At 39.3% G+C, this 23,238-nt stretch overlaps 3 protein-coding genes across 3 annotated transcripts in view; 2 read left to right on the top strand and 1 right to left on the bottom strand.

The window, feature by feature from the left end:
- LOC144030718 (calcium-binding protein 5-like) overlaps positions 1 to 23,238 on the bottom strand; it is a 31,107-nt gene that overhangs the window by 6,416 nt on the left and 1,453 nt on the right. The window lies entirely within an intron of this gene.
- On the top strand, positions 220 to 4,343 carry LOC144030733 (cAMP-dependent protein kinase inhibitor alpha-like). Its single transcript, XM_077537277.1, has 3 exons — positions 220 to 538; positions 926 to 1,116; positions 1,261 to 4,343. The coding sequence occupies exons 2-3, from the start codon at positions 954 to 956 to the stop codon at positions 1,332 to 1,334; spliced, it is 237 nt and encodes a 78-aa protein (XP_077393403.1). The 5' UTR covers positions 220 to 538; positions 926 to 953; the 3' UTR covers positions 1,335 to 4,343.
- On the top strand, positions 4,799 to 23,081 carry lyn (LYN proto-oncogene, Src family tyrosine kinase). Its single transcript, XM_077537250.1, has 13 exons — positions 4,799 to 4,934; positions 8,626 to 8,702; positions 8,769 to 8,811; positions 10,914 to 11,019; positions 11,123 to 11,221; positions 13,793 to 13,896; positions 14,049 to 14,198; positions 16,533 to 16,685; positions 19,013 to 19,195; positions 19,481 to 19,557; positions 19,645 to 19,798; positions 20,098 to 20,229; positions 21,871 to 23,081. The coding sequence occupies exons 2-13, from the start codon at positions 8,631 to 8,633 to the stop codon at positions 22,071 to 22,073; spliced, it is 1,476 nt and encodes a 491-aa protein (XP_077393376.1). The 5' UTR covers positions 4,799 to 4,934; positions 8,626 to 8,630; the 3' UTR covers positions 22,074 to 23,081.

Below are 23,238 nucleotides of genomic sequence, written 5' to 3'. Positions count from 1 at the left end.
CGTAATGTATTGCACAAAATCACCACACTCGTTGTAGATTCTTTTTCCGTCTTTAAAAGTTATTACTTTAATCATATTTATTTATCATTTTAATTTAAACATACCCGTAAATAGTTCTATCGTTATTATTAGTGTCCTGTGTTAATCAACTTTTTTACGAGGTGACTTGAATGCAGCATCAGTCTTACTCCGAGTCTCCTCATCCTTTATGCACGTCATCCAATCAGCGCTCAGATTCGGCGTACGGACAGTTCATTGGCTGAGAAGGAGGAAGACGCGAAGACAGTGGAGTGGCTATTTTACAGTCATCCTCTTCGGCAGCTAAAATGGCATTACTATTTTGTTTTTAGTCCGAGCGTTAATGTAGTTAGAGTTAGTGCTAGATATTATTATTCCGTTGGATTTTCGTTGATTATAGTGTTTTTGTTTTTCCCGATTTGTATTTTAATAGACGTTTAAACATGATGTCGGGCCTGTGGGGCTGCTCATCCGTTGAATTCCCTCTCATTGTGCAAGTGAGCCGTTAACGAGTCTGAAGGTAAGTGAAAGATGGCATGGGACACAATAACATGACGTCATAATGTATTGGGGAGTGTTATGAAAATGAATTAAGTTAGAGCATAAATAAAAATCAGTACTGCTGTTAATCAAAATGCAGGATTAATTCTGTTTGTATTAAAGCACCTTCATACATACATTAGTTTTAGCATTCTAACAAGGGTATAATTAACTCAACTTGGAACAACGCCACCACCACGTAGGCTATTTATTTGACTTTAAGGTACCAGTAATGTTTTGTGGTTTAAATAGTACATGTAAAGTATGTTCAAGAATGTCACAATGCTGAAAATCATTTGAGTTAAACATCAATTTAAGTTACCAATTAATATCTTTTGGAATCATATCACGACTGCTCTTCTTATAGGTGCTGCTGTCTGAATGATGATTACGCCATGTCTGATGTTGAGGTCACATACGCCGACTTCATCGCATCTGGCAGGACAGGACGTAGGAATGCCCTCCATGACATCCTGCAGAGTCCTACTGACCCCGAAGGTCAAGCGCTCCCCCTTACTCTGTCTCTGTCCCAGCTTCACATCAATGCAGGAGGGGGAGGTAAACTCTACTACTCATTTATTTATTGTATTTGAAGGTTTCCTCCTGTCCACTACGTCTTAATAATTCTCTTTAAAAAAAAAAAGAAAAGAGAGAGAAAATTTAGACTGAAATAAAAATAAAATGTCTTTCTGTTTCTGTCAGATGCAAACGACACTGACGACACTCAAAGCTCATCCTCCTCGGCTCAAAGAGCAACGGTGCAGAAGAACAGCTAACCTGATGCAAAAGAACATTTCTGGATTGATTCGTGTCCTTGTGAGATCCACACACTCGCTTCACACCTGGCAGGTAGCTGGAGGTTAACAGAATATTGATGCCTTTGCATTACCAATACTACTGATGAGACTAGTTAGTTGCAAGTCACTCTAAAACCCAAAGGTCCAGTATGGAGGCAACGAACTGGAATTTGCACTTTGCTCTCACGCCTTCTGTGCACTACAACAGTGGACCTTCCAGTGTGTGATTTACAGTTCAAGTGAAATGAGATGAGGTTGTTGTACAAACACATTTATTCTTCATTTAGTGGATTAAGTGCAGTGCTAAAAACACTGACGGGGTAAATGGAAAAGAGAGCCTCTGTTACTTTTGTAGTTGTGCAAGCAATTTGTGAGCCCACTGAGACGTGCTAATGTAATGGGTCGCTGTGGAGCTCGCATGTGTATGGAGGTAGTGATGCAGATGGGGATTATATTGCCAGTTAATGGCGTGTGCTTCCTTGTAATTGACAGTACTGTTGAAAAAAATGCACTAACTGTAAGCAGGACTGTGAAGAAGCTCTGGCCTTTGGCTACTTGGAATCTAAACTGAGCTGTCATATCGTCTACCTGGTAAACTTGGTTGAAATCATATAAATAACACTCAAACAATTTAAAATACAAATGATCACTATTGAAACTCATCACATCCCAAATAAAAACCAAGATAAGATTATTTATAAAATTCTCACATTTGAAAAATGTCTTGGAAATAATGTAAGGCAAATGTGTACTACTAAAAAGTTAAATGCAACTGTTAGGCAGTGACTCTTATGTACCACTAGAGGGTCCCGCATACCACTAGTGGTAGTAGTACCACTCTTTGAGTAGAATTATTTAATCATGACTGAAATTGTGGTGACTTTACGCATGCCACATGCCACTGAATGCTCACTTGCGCTTGCAATGTGATGATTCCTCTGCAATTACACACAACCCTAAAGTAGTAAATTAAATCAAACTTTAATTGTGATTTTGATTTTGGATTCTCACGATTTTAAAAACATAATCAAAGAAAAACAATTAATGTGAAGAACGGCATGGTTCGTTTGTAAGTTCCTGATGTTGTGAAAGTACCCTTAATGCATCGTGTTGCTTTGTGCAGCAAGCGTTTGATGTTATGTGATTCTGCCCTCTGACCATATTTTAAGACGTTTAATGACAAACCACCCCAGAAAACAAAAAGAATTACACACATTGTATATCTAAATACAAGACATGATTTGTTTCAAAAACATTGCGAGCGCTAATGCTAAAGTCAATGGAAAATCCCTTTGACATGGTAACAGAAAAATTAGCATTGACCTCTGGGAGTAATATTTCTTCACATAACAAATGTTCACATACAAATGCTAGCAATACATATACAGGTAACATAACATTACTCAAAGGCACATATTCTTCCCAATCGGTGAAAACGGTTACATTACTTGAATTAAATCACAAATTCCTTCTTATTTCATTGTACGTGTGTACTCCATTCATGCACAGCACCACAATGACCCTAAAGGGCCAATGGTGCACAGCGGGAAAAGCTGGTATTTATTTTATTTATTATTTTGTTGTTGTTGTTGTTGTTGTTTTTACTATTATTTTAGTATATTCTTATTTTACTTTGCTACTATTTTAATTTCTGGTTGTTATTTCGCGTTATATCTGAGTTTTCAGAGATTCAAGGAATTCCAACACACTTCCACAATCCCGATGAAATGGCATGAAATACGATCCCCGTGGTCCCAGGTTAGCGCAGTAAATCCCAAGATGTGGAAAAAAATAAAAAATAAATAAAATAGAACAACAAATTAAGATAAAAATAAATACAAACGTGAGATGCTTATTCATGGTTTGAACGTGCAAAGATGTGAGGCAGCAAAGGTGTGGGGATGTAGCAGAATGAAAGCGCAAGAGCCTTGAATGTCACAAGATATTTACAAGGTCATTTGATACTTGACAGAAAAAAAAAAAAGTGTTCTACGTGCAGGGATGAATGGGCTTGAGGCTATCATGGTAGTTCTGAGAAGTTGAGTTTTTTACTGTCAAGTCTGTGAGGTAGAAATGCAGCCAAGTTCAGCGAGAAGCTAGTTTAGCTAGTTAGTTATTACTTATTAAGTTATTTTTCCACTTAACTTAAAATATTTGCGATTTAGCTGTTTGCCAGTAACAATTTACACCTAATCTTTCTGTCTTTTTGTACTACATATAGATTTTTGCTTTACACCAAATTAGTAGATGTAGATCATGAAATGGATATTATGTATATCGTATGTGCTGTCCCTATACTTTCATAAATTTTGCATAACATTACAAATGGTACATATATGAATTGAATAAATTTGTGAATTTGAACGGGACTGGCAGATTAACATTCTTGCAATTGCAAAGCCTGTTTCCTCTATATGCTAAGCTTGATCTTATTGCTAAATTAATTGTTGACTTCTCGCTTATTTACCATGGGCAACAGTATCACTTGTTTCTTCTGACTTCCGGCAAACACTAAAATAAGTGCATTTTTCAAAAGACGGACCTATTATTTCATGTAAATAATTATGCAATATTGTGTGGAGCTTCCAGTAAGTGTGCCATGTTTGTTTGAAAGTGTCTGTTCTTACATACTAGTCACACTATATATTCCAAATACTACATATGGTAATGGATACATCCCATAATCAACTTCAACAAAGAAGCATTGTGCATGTACTTTTGAAACTGTTACATTTAAGTGTGTATTTACTGTCCAGTTTACAAACTGTACTTTCCTGTTCATGTGAATATTTATGCATTTATATGACACTTCTCCAATCAGGTTATTTGTACACTACCATGTAACGACACTGTGTAAACTCAGCTGTTTATAAATCAGCTTGTAGGAATGTGAGGTGCATGACTTTGATAAATGTCCAACTGTGTACTTTCTGTGACCTATTTTCTACACCTTGTGCCAGTCAAAGTAAAATAAATGGCTGATGGCGATGACGTTTCACTGTGCTGCTTCTCATCAACAAATTTGACACATCATCGAAATTACGAATATTACCACTAAAATGCTAATTTGATGTTTGCTACTAATACAATTACACTATATATATATATATATATATATATATATATATATATATATATATATATATATATATATATATATATATATATATACATACAAATCTAGAGTGATAATAATGCTGTAAAGTAATAAAGATGCTTCTGTGATAGTGGCAGTCAAAGGCAAAATTTTGACACAGTTCATTTGATTAGTGGCAACTAAGTGTACAATACTGAAGTTCCAAAAGCCATCTGGAGTTGTTCCCGTGCACATATACTGTGTGTATGTGTGTGTGTTGCTGATTATGCAAATAATGATTAGACAATTGTACCAGGAAGTTTCAACGAGGAAGGAAAAACGACCCGTTTTTGTGAAGTTCCTCATTCTGGGGACTGACCTGCTGAGATCATCACCAGCAGCGTAGTGAGTTAGGGGGTCAGCCAGGTGGGAAAGCTCGCAGCAAATCTGAGGACCGGTGGACGTGTTCACAGTGGATTAACGGCTTGCTCGCTCATCAAGAGGTAAGGACAATGTGTGTGACGTGTGAGGAAAAACAACCCACAGTGGGTCATTGTGTGCAATCATGAGTGAATGAGGGGATATGCCTTGGAAAGATGTTGTCTCTGTCCTATTTTTCCGGCTACTTTTAAATTATTCACCTTTCTGTCTGGGAGACACATTTTCTATGAGATAGTGGCCTTTTAAATTTGTAGCCTTTATTTCTTTTCAGGACTTATCCTTGAAGTAAACTCTAGGTTGAACACTCTTCCTGTCCCCTCTCAGTTTTCACTACAGGCTGTGACATATTCCATAGCTAAAAAAGGAAGTTGTTGTATGTTGGTCATTGTGTAGCATGTCGTGTGCATGTGCACACGCTCCTAATCTATTCAGATCCTCCGTTTCCGGCTGTTTTGTATGCTGACTGTCAAGTTAAAAATACAACGTGAGGCATTGACCTAACAAAGCACAACCCATTATTGTGCTGTGGTGCAATAACGGGTTGAACATAAATAAAAACAGAGTACAGTTATTTGCAAATCATATTCAACCTATATTTACTAGAGATCCGGACCTTGACGTCACACGTCCCAAAATGGGCGTTTGCGCAGCCATTTTGGCAGCATAGAAACCGCCACGCTTTAAAAATGATTGACAGCTGTTGTGGACCAGCTGCCACAGCAAGAAGAGGCAAACAAAACAAAACAAAAAGCATGCTCCAGGTTGCCAAAAGAGTACCGTATTTTCCGCACTATAAGGCGCACTTAAAAGCCTTCAATTTTTCCCAAAGCTGACCATGCGCCTTATAATCCAGTGCACCTTATATATGGATCAATATTGAGCCGCAACAGGTCTCGCTGTCAAGACGCTATCGGTGACCCTGCACGATCGGTGACACGCATGCGCAGAAGATCCCGCCATCTTGGATCGCTAGCTAATACGAATACTTTACCTCAGAGAAAATAATAAAACAGCTGTTTATTCATTTTGGAGTTGTCAGAAAGCTGGTTTGCAATCTATTAATAAAGGTTGACTGACCTATATGACTGTTTTGTTGACCTTTAGCGCAGCACCATCTAATGGATGCATAACGTAACCCCAGCCTCTACTGTAGCGCCTTATATATGAAAAAAGTTTTAAAATATGTCATTCACTGAAGGTGCGCCTTATATATGTAAAAAGTTTGAAAATATGTCATGCATTGAAGGTGCGCCTTATAATGAGGTGCGCCTTGTAGTGCGGAAAATACGGTAATCAATGCGTAACCAATGGATCACAGCAGCCATAAAAAGGGTGAACAACAAGATGACAACAAGAGTTGGGATCCTCCTCATTGCTTATGTAGAGATCACTTCATATCAGGTGTGTCGATTACTGAATCAGTCGTGTCGACATAGCTCGATTGTACAGTTATTAAATGAAAGCGAAAGACGTGATCAGGCACTTTGTACATGGTGGCTGGAGCAACAGATGCTAACTTGCCTCAGGCAAGTTACCACATGCAAAATGTGGGGGAAATGATCAGTTTCGTTCCTTTGTGCTGTTATGGTTTAATAAATATTACTTGCTGAAATAAGCAGGGGCACTCATGAAAAAGACGTTGCTTGCATGGCAACATATGTTTCTCCAAAACCTGTATGCACCTTTCAGCATTAATGGTGCCTTAAAAAAAAAATACAGATGTGTATGTTACCTCTGCTATTGGCACTAACACAGCCACATACCATCACAGATGCTGGCTTTTGAACTTTGCGTTCATAAAAGTCCAGATAGTTCTTTTCCTCTTTGTCCCGGAAGACACGACGTCCACAATTTCCAAAAACAATTTGAAATGTGGACTTGTCAGACTGCAGAACACTTTTCCACTAAGGGTGTTCCATATCATACCTTCTATGATATTACCGGTGTATTTTTTGGGGTGATAAAAATGTGAAATATCGCGAAATTGATGTGATGACGTAATCCGTAGCATCAAAAGTCATGTTGTCCATTTGGCTGTACACGCGTCATTTGCTGCTGCATAAAAAACATGCCCGAGCGTGTGGCTGTGAGCAGCCAGTTCTGCCGCGTCTTCGGCAAAGTGGGAGTGAGCTACCTTTGTCTTGTGGAGGCTGTTTGGTTACACAAGGATAGATATGAGGCAAAAAATAAAATCGTTTGCAAAGTGTGCAGGAAAACTAATGGGATAAAAGTTAAGAGGATGCACAGCTTAAAGACATGAAAGGACATGAAAAGATCTCCTGTTGTTTGGCGTAAAAGTGCACAAAAGTTCATTGCTCGAACACTCTTGATTAGACGCATTCCTTATGAGAAAGAAAAGCAGTATTTTTTTGGCCAAGATAAACAATCCGCAGTGGGTATTTTACCGTGACTGGAAACAAGCCGCTTAGTTGACGCGACTTTGTGATGCTAACTGGCCGCTAAGCTAAGCAGCCGAAATGAGTTTCCTCCGCAGGGTGTCCGCGCTCTCTCAATCACAAATCTACTTTTCAATGATTATTACCAATATCGTCAAATTTCTTTGAAATATTGTGATATATTTTATTATTATTTTACATTATTCTTAGGCCATATCACCCGGCGCCGCTTCTGGGTGTTTTGCATACTTACTTTTTTTGTGGGTGTGTGTGTGGGTGTGTGTGGGTGTGTGTGTGTGTGTTCCTAAGCCCATGTATTTATGTCCTTTACACATTCATGTCTGCTTTTGATACAGCGCCATTGAGAGAGGTCAAAGGTCGCGGCCATTCAAATTTGGTTTTCGGCCTTCACACTTACACGCAGTGATTCTCCAGATTCTCTGAACCTTTTGATGATATTATGAAATCGCTAATATTGCAAATGTACATGAGTAACATTCTCAGAGTGTTGGAGTATTTTCTCACACACTTCTTCACAAAGAGGTGAACCTCGCACTATCTTGGCTTGTGAACGAGAAACTCCTTTTATACGCAATCATAGCACCCACCTATTCCTAATAAGCCTGTTTACCTGTGGGATGTTCCAAACAGGTGTTTGATGAGCATTCCTCAACTTTCGCATTCTTTTTTTTGCCACCAGTCCCAGATTGTTTTGGAAAGTGTTCCAGCCATATACATTTCTAAGTTAATGATTATTTGCTAAAAACAGTAGGTTATCAGTTTGAACATTAAATATCTTGTTTTTATGACCAGCTTGATTTCTGCCCCAAAGCCCAAAGAAAACACTGTATGCTATTAAGGAAAATACTTGAAAAAACGCTAAAAGCAGGAAGCAAGTTACATGGTAGCCAACCCTGCGAAAAAACGCATCTCAGCTCCCACGAAGTCTCGAATATAGTGATTTGTAAATCCCTTTCAACCTATATTCAATCTAATACACTACAGAGAAGATAATGATCAAACTGATAAACTTTTTTTTTCTGTTTTTGTTTGATGCAAATATTTACTCATTTAAAATTTGATGCCTGCAAAACGTTCCTGGGATATGGGCAGCAAAACACTAGGAAAGTTGAAGAATGCTCAACAAGCACGTGTTCAGAACATTCTACAGTTGAACAAGTTCATTTGAAAAAGGTGAGTGTCATGATTGGGTACAAAATTATATCCTCAGAACACCCATTTGCAAGTTAAAACTCGACCATGTAAAGTGAAAGTCATTTCCAAAATTGTGTTTTTGTCAGTACAAAAAAAAAAAAAAAGGAACGGTCTTTATACACTACTTCACTTCCCCATGCAGGCATCATGGGCTGTATCAAGTCCACACTGAACAGCAGGCTGAGCGAGGCCACCAAGGAGAACATTAGTCAGCAGACGGTATGTCATGAATTTAACATGACCTAAGGAAGACAGACAATTGATCATGTGTGCCTGCTGTTACAGAATAACTCCATGTTACCTGGCCAGGTATTTCAACGGATGGAGGGTATGTCCTACATTTCCATTTTCATCTCTGGCTTATGTTTTTATTTTAAAAGTGGTTCTGAAATGTATGACTACAGTCACAATATAATTTAACTAGAGCTGACAAACGATTAATTTTTTTCATCAGATTAATCACATCTTAGAATTTTGATTAATCATGATTAATCACTGACTTAAAAAGGCTTTTTTTCCCCCCAACATATTTTGCCCGCTAAATTTGAAGCGTACCTGTTATGTGTGACATTTAATGTTATGAGGAAGTCTTCAACAATTTATAACCACTGCACACGCTCATCCTGTTTTTTTCTAATCAATTAATTATTTGCATAATTTAAAATGGGAAAAAAAATACCTACGGCATATGTAAACATTTATTAAATGCTTTACTTTAATGCATGTAGTTATGTTTATTGCTCAAACTCCAACAGCTACCTTTAATGTAACCATCCGCTGTCAGCTAAAAAGGATCAGCTGTGGTAAAAATTAATAGTGTGATTAATCTGTGGTAATACAATGATTAATGCGATAATTTTTTGTGATTAATTAATTTGTTAACGCTTTAACTTTGACAGCACTAAATTTAACCCTTTAATGGTCACTTCAAGAAAAAGACATCTACGTTTTTTGTTTTCATTTTTTCTGAGTTCTTGAGTCACTAATAACAAAAATAAATGAAAATAAATGAACATTATATTTACACGCCGTCTAGTGTTTATAATATGAGCCTCTACCAAATGGTTGAGATGAACGCTGATGATAACAAATTTGATAATGTGCAATAGCAATTAAATTGTTGTTTATAATCTGTAAAGACAAAAAAAAAAAAAAAAAGGTTAATAATTGATGTCAAGTAAATTTTATTATAATAAAGAAGCTTTCTCTTGTGTTCACAAAAATTTAACTGCTTTAATCCTGTCTGTGGAATTATATCAGCTATAACTGTCATGATGTGGGTGTGTGGAGCGAGTGGATGAGGGGAGATGGACCTAAAGGTGGAGACACATGACGGGAAGAGGGCTGAGAATAACTTTATTGATCAAGGGGGTGAAGGACAGGATGGGACGGAACGTGAGCAGACTGGGCATGATGTGGCCAGACTTGGCATGACGTGGAGACTTGAGTTGATGTGGAGACTTGAGTTGACGTGGAGACTTGTGTTGACTCAACTCAACTCAAGTTTATTTATTTAGAGCTTTCAAACAGCCTGAGCTGTCACAAAGACGTGGAGACTTTAGTTGGCGTGGAGAAACATGAGTTGACGTCGAGACCTGAGTTGACGTGGAGATGATTTGACTCAACTCAAGTTTATTTATTTAGCGCTTTCAAACAGCCTGAGCTGTCACAAAGACGTGGAGACTTTAGTTGGTGTGGAGAAACATGAGTTGACGTCGAGACCTGAGTTGACGTGGAGAAACTTGAGTTGACGTGGAGAGACTTGACTAGACGTGGAGAAACCTGACTAAACGTGGAGAGACTTGACGAGTTGTGGAGAAACATGACTAGATGTGGAGAAACCTGACTAGACGTGGAGAGACTTAACTAGACGTGGATGAACCTGACTAAATGTGGAGAAACTTGACTAGACGTGGCGAAACTAGACTCTATAGCACACAATATGATATGGTTTAGCTGTCCACCCATGCTAGTTTTTGCCATGAACAGCCATCTCAACCATTTGGTCAAGCATGTTTTTTAAAAAAAATATTTGACCCTTATAACATGTTTTTGTTGACATAATTTGGCTAAGTAACATGTTAGGTACTAAAAACATGTCGACAAAAAGCAACTTATCTTTCACAGTTCAGCCAAAGATATAGTGCCCATGTCAGCAGTGATTTGCAAGTTTCTCACTTGCTAATGGTAGGATGACTGAAAGCTCTAACTGTCAAAAAGTAGAGTGACCACTAGTGGTTATATTGTGCATAGCATACCTCAACCAAGTGGTAGAGATGGCCCAATCAGGCTAAGTTCAGTTCAACACATTTTCCAATCGAATATAGTGACTCAAAATGTGGTCTACCAAATGGTCGAGCAGACCATTAAAGGGGTTCAAGGCAAATTGTTCCTGATTCCTGAATGTGTTGGTCAAATTCTCTCCATTAGAGCAAAACAAGATTGGCAAAATAGTGGTGGGCCTTTACCCATATGAAGCTTTACATCCTGATGACCTTGGATTCACGAAAGGAGAAAAGATGACAATACTTGAAGAGTGAGTGTCTGAGCTTCAAGCATACAAATGCATTCATGTTGTTTACAATGTGAGCCACCTATGGTCAAACAATTGCACTTCAACACGTGAATACTCTTTGCAGACACGGTGAGTGGTGGAAAGCAAAATCGCTGACATCGGACAAACAGGGCTTCATTCCGTCCAATTATGTTGCCCAAGCAGACACCATGGAAACAGAGCAGTGAGTTGTCAGTATGCCTGTGGTGTAAAGCGTGACTGCATTATCATGAGGGCAGGAATGGTTTGGTTACAGCAGTTAGTTAATCAATACGAGTGCCTACATATCGGAAACTGTTTAATGGTCAATTAATAAATATTTTGAGATAACCAGAACACCTGCAACAGAACTCCACACGAGTGCCTGCATGAGCTGAGCCCCAATTAAGAAATTCTGTGACAGATGAAACCTCAAAGCACTCACAGATAATGTAATAGTCTTTATTTCAAAAACAAGTAAAACTGATCTATAGAAAAAGAGCAAAAACTGGGAAACAAAAAGTGCTACCAAATGGGTAGGATAAGTTTACCCGAAAACTATGATTAACTCATTCACTCCCAACCATTTTCACTGAAGTGTTTTCCTGGATTTGGACTGATTTTGCAAGGCCCGTGAAATATTATGTTCTATTGCTATAAAAATATGGAACCTACCAAAAGAGAGATTAGAGTCTCTTCTTTTATCAGGAAAAAAAAAAGTATATTCCTATCTGTTTCTCCTGTGCAGCAATTAGCAATAGAACATAGCTAAGTTTCATCATTATTCACAATTCTGCTTAGAACTGTGGGGAAATCAGCTTGTTTTAACATGGCCTGGTTGATCTCTTATACTCTGCTGCCACTCAACCATTTTCTGCAGTAGATAGACTGCATCAAAGCCTTCTCTATACTCTGGCATAAAAATACAACAAAAAACCCCCATATAAATACGTCTTTGGGACACTTAAAACATTTAAAATATGACGTATTTATACGTTTTTGGGAGCTAATGAGTTAAGGCAAAAGCACCAAAACATCAAAACGCTGACTAAAGAAACATGAAAGCAAGAGTACCTGAAGGCTTACCACAACCATTTTAAAATACCCACCAGGGTCAGTCTGGTCTGGTGGGCGCCTGAAACGACAAACGGTCATAATCTTCTGTGCGACAGCTGCGATATCAAGCACGACGGCGGCCCCCATAGAGCTGATGAGAGCAGGCTTGAAGTCTGTGCAGAACAGTCAAGACCAATGGCAGCACTGCCCATGCAACGCTGAAGCACTGTCTGACGAAGGTGGCTGCAAAATATGAGCTTCCAGTCATAGCAGTGTTGGGTAGCAGCAGTAGGATTTGAGTCAGCAGAACAGGGTTAGGTGGGGGCTGAAGGACGTGCACCACCAAAACAGTTTCAGGTGGCCACCGCAGGATGTGTGCCACTGGAACGAGGCTAATGTAACAAATAAACCAAAATATTAAATTTAAAAAAAAGAGCAAAAACAGGAAACAAAAGCTCTAACAGATATAGGAAAAGACTAACCAGTAACTATTATGCAAGGAAAGCAAACAAAAGCACCAAAACCAATGTTAATTTTGACAAGAAATTTTTATTTAGTTTTAGTCAGTCTTTTGACTAAAATGAATTAAAGTTTTAGTTTTAATTTAGTCATCTGACTGTATTTTAATTTTCATCCAATTTTAGTCCACGAAAAAGAGCAATCTTAAGCCTGGTTCACACGGCAGGAGAATGGCCCGATTTTAGCCCCGAATTTCCCCTCCCGACAATCGTAAGGACGCGCCGAGACGCTAGTGATAATCTTCACAGATAATCCTGCCGTGTGTGTTGTCACCACACACGGCGCCTCCCGATATCGGCGATCGGAAGGACCCCCGACTTGAAATCGGGCATATCCAACATGTTGGATTTTTTGGCCCGACTTCGCTGCGCGCAGCCGATTGACGGTGACGTGCAGCCAATCAGAAAGCGAGCCAGAGAGGAAGCCGGGGGGGAATCCAAAATCAAAACAGTCATGACGCAGCAGAAAGTCCGTGCTCGCGCTATTACACTTTTTAATTTTTAATTTGTATTTATTTATTTATTTATTTATTTATTTATTTTAATACACGCACACTCATTCTCCACAAATAAAGGTGGGACGCCAACTCGCGCCGCCAGCACCGAGCCGAGGGCAAGCGATGTCTCGCCAGTGCCCATTTACACTCCTTTAAACAACACCTTTTCTTTTTATGCCGCTTTTTCGACTGAAAACCAGGATCGACTCATGTTGACGACTCTGAAGCCACGTTTAATCTCGAGAAGTTTTGCGAGACTTCCCGTGGTTCTTTTTTCCCACTTGATTTAATTCCTTGATTAGATTATCGGAATTTTTGGCTGAAAAAAATTTTCGTGACCAAAAATATGACAAATTTTTCGACGACGAAATTATCACTGACCAAAACTGCAAAAATTCAAACTAACGAAACACATGGGTTATGTTAAGGTGATGGAAAGAGGGAGCAAGGAGCAAGCAGGCTAAAAAAAAAAGAAAAAGAAAAAAAGTAAATCCTACAGGGTGAAGTACAAAGTAAAACTGGAGAAAGCCAGGAGGCAAACGGCAAGTTGCTAACATAAGAACTAACAAGCAGAACGTTCCTGAGGCAGACAGACGAACCACTGCAATACCATACTGCCCTTGATTATTTTGCATTTTTACTAATTTTATTGAATTCTTTGTCACAAAGTCATATCCCAACCACGCATTTAATAATCCTTTGCAGATGGTTTTTTAAAGACATTACCAGAAAAGATGCTGAGAGGCAGCTGCTGGCACCAGCAAACAAACCTGGGGCTTTTCTTATCAGGGAAAGTGAAACTTCAAAAGGTATGGAAATCACAATGCCACTCAGAGGCACCACCATTCATATTTTCCACATTCACATTCTGTTGACAGTCTTTCTCCTTCACTGAAACTATTGTCACTTCTGATGTCGGATGTCTAATCTTGAAGTCGCTCTTCATTTTTTCTCTCCCAAGGTAGTTATTCATTGTCCATGCGAGATATTGACATCCAGGCAACAGAATCGGTCAAACATTATAAGATCAGGATGTTGGATAATGGTGGTTTCTACATCTCTCCTAAGATCTCCTTCCCTGACATCAGCACCATGATCAAACACTACCACAGTGAGTACAACTTTGAGCGAAAGAGGATGAGCCCTACAGACCCATGTGGGGCTCATGTGGGTTGAATATGGGCTGGTGAATGGGTCCCAATTTTAACTAAAGTTTCCTTCTGGAAACAATTCAGGATATAATATACATCATGTATTTAAGGCAAGTTGTAAAATGTCTGAAGTCCTGTTGTTTATGCTCAACACATTTAAAACATCATAAATCATCCTCTTTCTATGAAGTACAGTCTCAAATGTTCTCTAATTTTGATATTATAAATGTATAGGATCATATGCCGAGTAGTCTTGGTCTAGTAGACATCTAGTAATATATACAGATCAGATCTGCTGCTTAGCTATGCTTAGTGGTGTAGAAGAAGAAAATTTAACGACAGAAGAAGAGTGACTTTCGACAACTCGCAAGCAAAAGTTATGGTAAATGCACACACAAAATTTAAAAAGACGTGAAAATTTTGGATATATTTGTGCATCTGAAAAACACATGAAAATCAAGAAAATGTTTGTGGATCTGAAAAACACGTGAAAATTGCGAAAATATTTGTGGATCTGGAAAACACGTGAAAAACAATAATTTATTTGTGTAAATATTTTTGAGACAAATCTCTCCCCATATGGAAGGCGTGAATTTTTTTTCAGCAAGTTGAAATTTGAACGGTGTAAATTGGAAGTATTATGTGGGAGTTTGACATCAGAAAAGTGAGGAGAATAAAATGCTATGATAATGATATTATTATTATTATTATTATTATTGATGATGATGATGACAATGATAAGTAAAAATAAAGAATCTCAATAACATATGTCGGAATGCTTTCAGCATTCCCGCAATAATAATAATAAACGGGCGGCACGGTGACTGACTGGTTAGCACGCTCGCCTCCCAGTACTGAGGAAACAAGATCGAGTCCAGGCTTTGGCCTTCCTGAGTGGAGTTTGCATGTTCTCCCCGTGCCTGTGTGGATCTTCCCCGGGTTCTCCGGTTTCCTCCCACATTCCAAAGTCATGCATGGAAGGTTAATCGGGTGCTCTGAATTGTCCCTATGTGTACTTGTGTGTGTGGATGGTTGTTGGTCTCTGTGTGCCCTGCAATTGGCTGGCTACCAGTTCAGGGTGTACTGCCAAGAGCCGGCTAGGATAGGCTCCAGCACCCACACGGCCTTTATGAGGAGTATGCGGTTTAGGAAATGGATGGATGGATAATAATAAACCAACGGAAATCAGACATTGCTTTTAAATTTGTGATTCAAAATAACCTGTGTAAAATGCTAATTTTCTGTATTATTGTAAAATTTGAACTGAAACCAAATGTGAATACTGTTCTGATTTCCTTAGTCCTCCATAAAAGCAAACAAGTTATCTTTTGTGTTTTAAGCAAAACAAGAAATCGTGGATATTGGAGTTGGGGGGAAAAAAGAGAGCATTTTTTTTTTTTGAGAATGCAGTCATTGCCTAGTGATAGTCGAGAATATACCAGAAATGTTTCCCAGATGACCGCTTATAAGTTTGAAGATATATGTGATGTTAATCGACAAATTGAACTTGTCCCTATAGTCAAATTATTTTCAATATTAGGGGCACCATCATTTATTGTCCAGGTCTCTTTCATGATTCTTTTTTTTATTTATTTTTTATTTTATTTTATTTTTTTTAAATAATATGGAACCACAACTCAAAAGCAATGTCTCATTTTCATTTGTTAATTTTCTGTAATGTCTTAATTACTGTTTTTTTTTATTTTACTTTCTTTCTTTCTTTCTTTCTTTCTTTCTTTCTTTCTTTCTTTCTTTCTTTCTTTCTTTCTTTCTTTCTTTCTGTGTGTACTTAGCATTTGTGGAATTTAGGATATTTATGAGTCATTCATTACAGAACACGACATAATTTTCGGACACCACGCTGTCGCCATTTCCTTGCCAGTATGAGAAACGCTCCCAGTGACAACTTCTGCCAATCCAAAACAAAAATACGGGCCATTTCTTTTTTTTTTTTTTTTGTGTCGCCTGCTATATCCTATTTTCAATTCTGAAATAAAAATGGAAAATTAAGCTGCTAATAGACTTTTCCTACCCATTCCAGACATCTATACGAGAAAATCAAGCTGTATTTAAATCTATTTTAAAATGAATATCAAATAAGTTCTTTTTGTATTTTTAATATCTGTTTCCAAACGTAGTTTCCAATGACCAAAAGAGACACGGACCCACCTACAGCCCAAGTGGGGCCCAAAAACAAAGGCCACTCGAAGCCCGTAGCTTAGCCCCGTGTAGCTTGTCATAAATATTAGCTTGAAAGTACGATGACAGTGTATATGTTTGTGTGTATCTTCCAGACAAAGCAGATGGCCTGTGTCGTAAACTGGACCGTCCATGTGTAAAGCCTAAAGCTGAAAAGCCATGGGATAAAGATGCCTGGGAAATTTCCAAGGAATCCATTACAATGGTGAAGAAACTAGGAGCAGGGCAGTTTGGAGAAGTCTGGATGGGTGAGTGCAGAGAGGAACTACAAGGAGAAAGAGAAGCATGATTTAAAAAAAAAAAAAAGAAGTTTCACTTCTGCTAGTGGAAAACAACAGAACTCATGTCAATTAAGATTCAAAGAGCCTACCAATTTAAACCCTTTAATTAGCATAAGTAACACCACATACGAGGGGTGGGTTTGTTTTGGGGTTTTTTTGGATTGTAAAAAAACACAGGTGGACCCACTTGCGGGGAGCCAGTTAAGGCAAGGCAAGCATACAAAAATGCCCTTTAAAACATATTTTATTTATTTATTTATTTATTTATTGAGGAAAAAAAGTAAACAAAAAATAGTTTTGAAGGACCAAAAAATATCAAATTAATTAAGTCCAAAAAGTAACAAAGAAACTCACAAGTTTTACCACCACGGACGTCAAGACAGCATGTCCCAACAAAGGACACGTGATGAAGGGCAGGAAACCGAGACTGACTGAAACAAACATGAAACACCACATTCCAGAAAAGTGGAAGTCGGCTTGTTTTGTACCAGTGGCGACCTCTTAAACGCTCCGGCGGTTGTTAAACAACAAAATGGCTGACAGCGCTAAATAGTTCCTCAAAACGCACTTTGACTACCATTTTGACTACCTTCATAATATGCTTTGTTTATATAAATAAAGTAATATCTTATCTTACAAGCATTTTATATTTCATTTAAATTTCACATGGGTTCTGATCGGGGGGGTGGGAGCGTTGAAGTCCGCCAGAAGAACGAGGGAGTCCCCAGGGGGAGCGCTCTCCAGCACACCCTCCAAGGACTCCAAAAATGGGTGGTTACTCTGAACTGCTGTTTGGTGCATATGCACAAACAACAGTCGGGACCCGTCCCCCCACCCAAAGACGGAGGGAGGCTACCCTCTTGTCTACCGGGTGAACCCCAGCGCACTGGCACCGACCCAGGACGCAATAAGTATGCCCGCACCTGTTTTGCGCCTCTCACCGTGGGCAACTGCAGAGTGGAAGAGAGTCCAACCCCTCTCGAGACGACTGGTACCAGAGCCCAAGCTGTGTGTGGAGGCGAGTCCGACTATGTCAAGTCCGAACTTCTCTGCCTCACACACCAGCTCGGGCTCCTTCCCCACCAGAGAGGTGACATTCCATGTCCCAAGAACCAGGTTCTGTAGCCGGGGATAGGTCCGCTAAGGTCTCCGCCCAGCCCACTCTGACCCCTTTGGCCCCTCCCAACCCGATGGCTTTGGCCCCTTCCACCGGTGGTGAGCCCATGTGAAGGGCCTCTTTGGGCTATGCCCAGCCGGACCCCATGGGTGCAGGCGCTTGTGAAAGAGCTCCACCTCCAGACCTGGCTCCAGAGGGGGGGGGGGGGGGGGGGGGGGGGGGGGGGGGGGGGGGGGGGGGGGGGGGGGTGACCCGTGTCCGAGCAAGGGAAACGTCTGTCCATTTATATTATTCTTTATAAGGGGTCATATGAGCCGTGCTTAGTCTGGTCCCTCACCGAGGACCTGTTTGCCATGGGTGACCCTGTCAGGGGCATAAAGCCCCAGACAACATAGCTCCTAGGATCACTGGGACACACAAACCCCTCCACCACCATAAGGTGACGGCTCACGGAGGGGGCTGTAGATGATTACATATATTTGTATATATCTTGTGGATTGTGTTTTGCCATTTACTGACCAAAACAATTTGCCATCCTGAAGGAGTTAGACATTAGGCGTTTTTCCACTGCCGGAACTTTTGGAGAACTTTTCAGTTTACCTTGGTAAAATTCAGTTTGCGCATTTTTCCACCAATGACAATGGGGTATATGCCACGGAAGAGGCGGGACTTCCGACTTCCGTGATTTTGCACTTGAGTTTGATTCCGGTCCGGGCTGCGAACGTGCAACCGTTGGGGCACAAAGTCGGAAGCACAAGTATTTTGACGTAGCCCACATGTCACAAACCGAACTGGAACCAAAGCTGATGTGTCAAAACAGTCCCACCTCTTCCGTGGCATATACCCCATTACCAGGGTAATTAAATTCCCCAGGGGACATCCAAGTACTATCTCGGCAGCAGGGTCTTGCTAAGCCAGGCAGGAACTTTGAGGGGGCGGGCTGCAATGACCAAGGCCCATTGGTCAATTTTTACAATGGCTGGACTCAATCAAAGTCATTTTAATTAATTACCGAGAACTGCAAGACGATGTGGAAACACAAATCATAAATTCCCTATGGAACTTTTACTAAGAACTCCCTTTACCCAGAACTCAAAGTTCCTGGGCTTGTTGGTGGAAAAACGGCTATTTTCTTCATTTTTCATGACATGCTCATTTTTGCTGTCTTCCACATCAGCTTACTACAACAACACAACCAAAGTGGCGGTGAAGACGCTGAAGCCAGGCACCATGACAGTGGACGCCTTCATGGAAGAAGCAAACATCATGAAGACGCTACAGCATGACAGACTTGTGCGTCTCTACGCGGTTGTGACCAAGACGCAGCCAATATACATCATCACTGAATTCATGGCAAATGGTATGCACTTGGTACACGTTATGTTATGTTTTGCTATGTTAAAACGATGACATACATCCATGTGTTTTCACTTCTCGTCAAGAGGTGAAGAGCTAGTAAGTTAGCATCACAAGCCATATGTTACTGTAGTGTGCACTATGACATATTTCACAAAAACACATTTGACCAGATTATGGAAAGGCCTATCATGAGAGGTGCTTTTCTCTTTGGGAGTGTGAATATTACTGACTATTACTCTCTCTCTCTCTCTCTCTCTCTCTTTCTCGCTCTCGTTCTGGACATTAGGGAGCCTCCTAGATTTCCTGAAAAGTGACACAGGCTACAAACTGCAATTGCCCAAACTCATTGATTTTGCAGCACAGGTGACCCTCACACATATCTCAGTACTTCATCACCCACTTCAATGTATGTAACTCTTCAGCATTGTTTTTGTCCTCAATCCATTGCAGATTGCAGAAGGCATGGCATACATAGAAAGGAAGAAATACATCCACAGAGACCTGAGAGCAGCGAACGTTCTTGTGTCAGAGAGCCTCCTCTGTAAAATTGCTGATTTTGGACTGGCGAGAGTCATAAGTGATGATGAGTACACTGCCAAAGAGGGTGTGTGTGACTTTTGTGTTGTTTCATCTGTTTCTTGTTTGTTTTTTTGGCTTTTTCTGTAGTAAGTCACTCTCGTATTTCCAGCTAAACAAAATACCAGCATGTGAACAGTGAAATCTACTGACACTCTTTTTAGTGCCTAATAGTGTGACACTAAATGTCACCTTTGCCGTCTAGCATCTAGAAAACACTGCACAGTATTGCTGTCATATGAAATTACATTAATTATGATTAAGTTTAGTAAGAAATAATTAACATCTAAAAGAATGTGTTGGGGTGCATGTGCTTGTCGTCCACAGGAACTAAATTCCCCATCAAGTGGACAGCACCTGAGGCCATCAATTATAGCTCCTTCACTATCAAGTCAGACATGTGGTCCTTTGGAGTTCTGCTCTACGAGCTTATTACGCTTGGGAAAATGCCGTATCCAGGTGAACATGGATTCACGTATATTATTATTACCACTATTGTTATTGTTGTTGTTATGCTATGAAAGCTGACCTTTTTTATTGCAACGTGAGGCACACTATTACGATTACCTTGTTGAGTTATTTTTTCGACATAGAGCAGTTTCACAAACAATTAAAGTTTGTTTTGGCACATCAACACCATTTTCAGTAGTCTGTTTAACGTGATGTTTGCTAATTGTTTGTGTCTCTTATGGACAATTAACTAGATGCACTGAAATCTCCTCTTATGCTGGGTTTGGTTGATCATCTTATACTCCGATTTATTTTTTAAAATCACACATTTTCTCATAAGACTGCAACTTTATACACATGTTTTAGTTGTTCTTCTCAGTGTTACCCAAATACCAGGGATGTAACGATATCCAAACGTCACGATACGATATAATCACGATATGACGGTCACGATATGATAATTATCACAATATTGTGGGGAGGTTGTCGATATTTAGCTCATACTAAAAAAAAAGTACAATATTGTGCTTTTGTACATAACATCAATTTTATGTTATTATTCTTATGTTTTATTATTATTACGTTATTCTGTTATTATTATGTTGTTATTGCACGCACACATTGAGTTCCTCCACATATTGTTCGTGCTTCACAGGATATTACGTTCCCCTTCACCTAACAATTAGTGTAGATTTTAAACATAAAAGGGTCAAAACATACCTAATGAAAATTAAATTGCACTAAACTTTTAAATTGCACTAGCCTTTTTTTTCACAAATGTGTGGCATTTAAATATTGTGAACATGATGACGACGATATTGCGCTTATCGTTACATCCCTACCAAATACGTCTTGACATGATTATGTTTACTTTACACCAACATATCTTACATACTAAATAATACATGTTAGCATATTGGAGTTAGCTCTATTCACTCATATATCCTCCATAATAGCATACATACAGTAGCATTATTTTTCATATGAGCTTGATGGACAGTATTAATAAGTATATAAACATCCATCCATCCATTTTCTTAACCGCTTGCTCCTCACAAGGGTCGTGGAGGGTGCTGGGGCCTATCCCAGCAGGCTTCGGGTAAGTAGGCGGGATACACCCTGGACTGGTTGCCAGCCAATCGCAGGGCACACAGAGACGAACAACCATCCACACTCACAAACACACCTAGGGACAATTCGGAGCGCCCAGTTAACCTTGTGTGCGTGTCTTTGGAATGTGGGAGGAGACCGGAGTACCCGCAGAAGTCCCACGCAGGCACGGGGAGAACTTGCAAACTCCACCCAGGAAGGCCTGGACTCGAACTGGAGTCCTCAATACTGGGATGCGGACGTGCTAACCAGTCAGCCATCCTGTACATAAACATAAATATAATATTTGTGTATGTATGATTACCACATGAATTATATGGTACTGACTTAAAAAGAAACGACACTATAGAACTGAATAGGGGCCAGGAGGGGAAATAATAATCTGCATTTGTTCCTGTTGCTTATGACGTTAATAAATGATCAACTACTCCTTCCTTAATAACTAAACTCAACTGTATTAGAGCACTTCAAAAAACAAACCTGACCAGTTAGAACTGCATTTGACCAGCACGCCCTTCCTTGCCTGTGTATTTTGTTCAGGGATGACAAAAGCGGAAGTGATGTCGTCGGTGCAACGTGGCTACCGGATGCCCTGCCCCGACAACTGTCCTGCCGAATTGTACAACATCATGATGTCCTGCTGGAATAGCGAGCCGGATGACAGGCCGACTTTTGATTACATGCAGAGCGTCCTGGATGATTATTATACTTCCACCGAGGGACAGTATCAGCAACAACTTTAGAGGCAAATTGCTGAATATATTCTTCAGCACATACGAATGGTTATTTTTTTTGTTTCACATTTTGACTGGAGTGATTATTGGTGTTGTATTTATGAAAGTTACTTGTGAAAATACTACTTGACACTATAATAATGATATTACTCTACTATTTTGAAATTTTCATTTAAATTGATATTGGCTATGATGCTTTATGTCTGGCTGAAAATGTTATATGGGAGGGAGTTATTTGCATCTTTGTCAATAAGCCTTTTGATATTAGAGACAAAAAATGTGTAGAGTAGAAATTAAATTTGAAAATGTATGAAGTCAAATATAAATATATATTCAATTGGTGTCGTGTAAATTAACACACACAGAAATCTGAATAGGTGTTCATGGGCCCAATTGCATTTTGTAGTAGTTTTTGTTTTGCTAGACCTGAGTAACAACATCATCATGCAGTTTACTTTTTAACTGACATCTCAACCTAAAAGAATACTGATATTGCAACTGACATTGTTTTTCAAAATTCATGGTAGGGTGCTTAATTTGCATGTGCCATTGACCAGTCAAGTGTATCACCTGCTTCATATTGAAGTACTTCTTCTTCCTTTTTTAAAGCATTTGTAAGCCTACTTTGCCCTGTTGAAATGCTGTTACAGTACTTGAGTGTTAAACCTGTATTTAACTAAAGGAGGACTCAAACTATAGAAAGCATACAAAAAAAAAAAAAAATGAATGGTGTTTTTTATGTGATGATTTGCATACTCTATTTTTTTTTTTTTTTTTGTTGCACTATTATGTATTAATGAACTATCAAGGTCATCCATCCATCCATCCATCCATCCATCCATCCATCCATCCATCCATCCATCCATCCATCCATCCATCATCTGAAACGCTTCTCACAATTATACAATTTATATAAACCATTTCATTTTCAGTAATAACTTACCCATTCAGGATTGTGGGTAGCTGGAGTGTGGGAACTGAGCCCACACTGCCTGCATATAAGTCAGGCAAGTGAAACACTACCAATGTTGCCACAGTTACCTTGAAAAAGTAACTTAGTTACTTTACTGATTACTTGGTTTTAAAAGTAACTAAATTGCGTTACTGATTACTTGATTTTAAAAGTAACTAAGTTAGATTAAAAGTTACTTTTTTAGTTACTTTCAGCAGCTGC

This window comes from Festucalex cinctus, chromosome 1 (assembly GCF_051991245.1).
Source record: "Festucalex cinctus isolate MCC-2025b chromosome 1, RoL_Fcin_1.0, whole genome shotgun sequence".
NCBI classification, from domain to species: Eukaryota; Metazoa; Chordata; class Actinopteri; order Syngnathiformes; family Syngnathidae; genus Festucalex; species Festucalex cinctus.
Note: the sequence above shows the minus strand (reverse complement) of the source record. Positions and strands in the feature narration are given on the sequence as shown.

Excerpts from the sequence above, each read along its gene's own strand:
- lyn (XM_077537250.1), top strand. The coding sequence starts at position 8,631 with ATGGGCTGTATCAAGTCCACACTGAACAGCAGGCTGAGCGAGGCCACC. Across the intron at positions 8,703-8,768 it reads AGAACATTAGTCAGCAGACG|AATAACTCCATGTTACCTGG; the intron begins GTATGTCATGAA and ends CTGCTGTTACAG. Across the intron at positions 19,558-19,644 it reads TCATTGATTTTGCAGCACAG|ATTGCAGAAGGCATGGCATA; the intron begins GTGACCCTCACA and ends AATCCATTGCAG.
- LOC144030733 (XM_077537277.1), top strand. The coding sequence starts at position 954 with ATGTCTGATGTTGAGGTCACATACGCCGACTTCATCGCATCTGGCAGG. Across the intron at positions 1,117-1,260 it reads CATCAATGCAGGAGGGGGAG|ATGCAAACGACACTGACGAC; the intron begins GTAAACTCTACT and ends TGTTTCTGTCAG.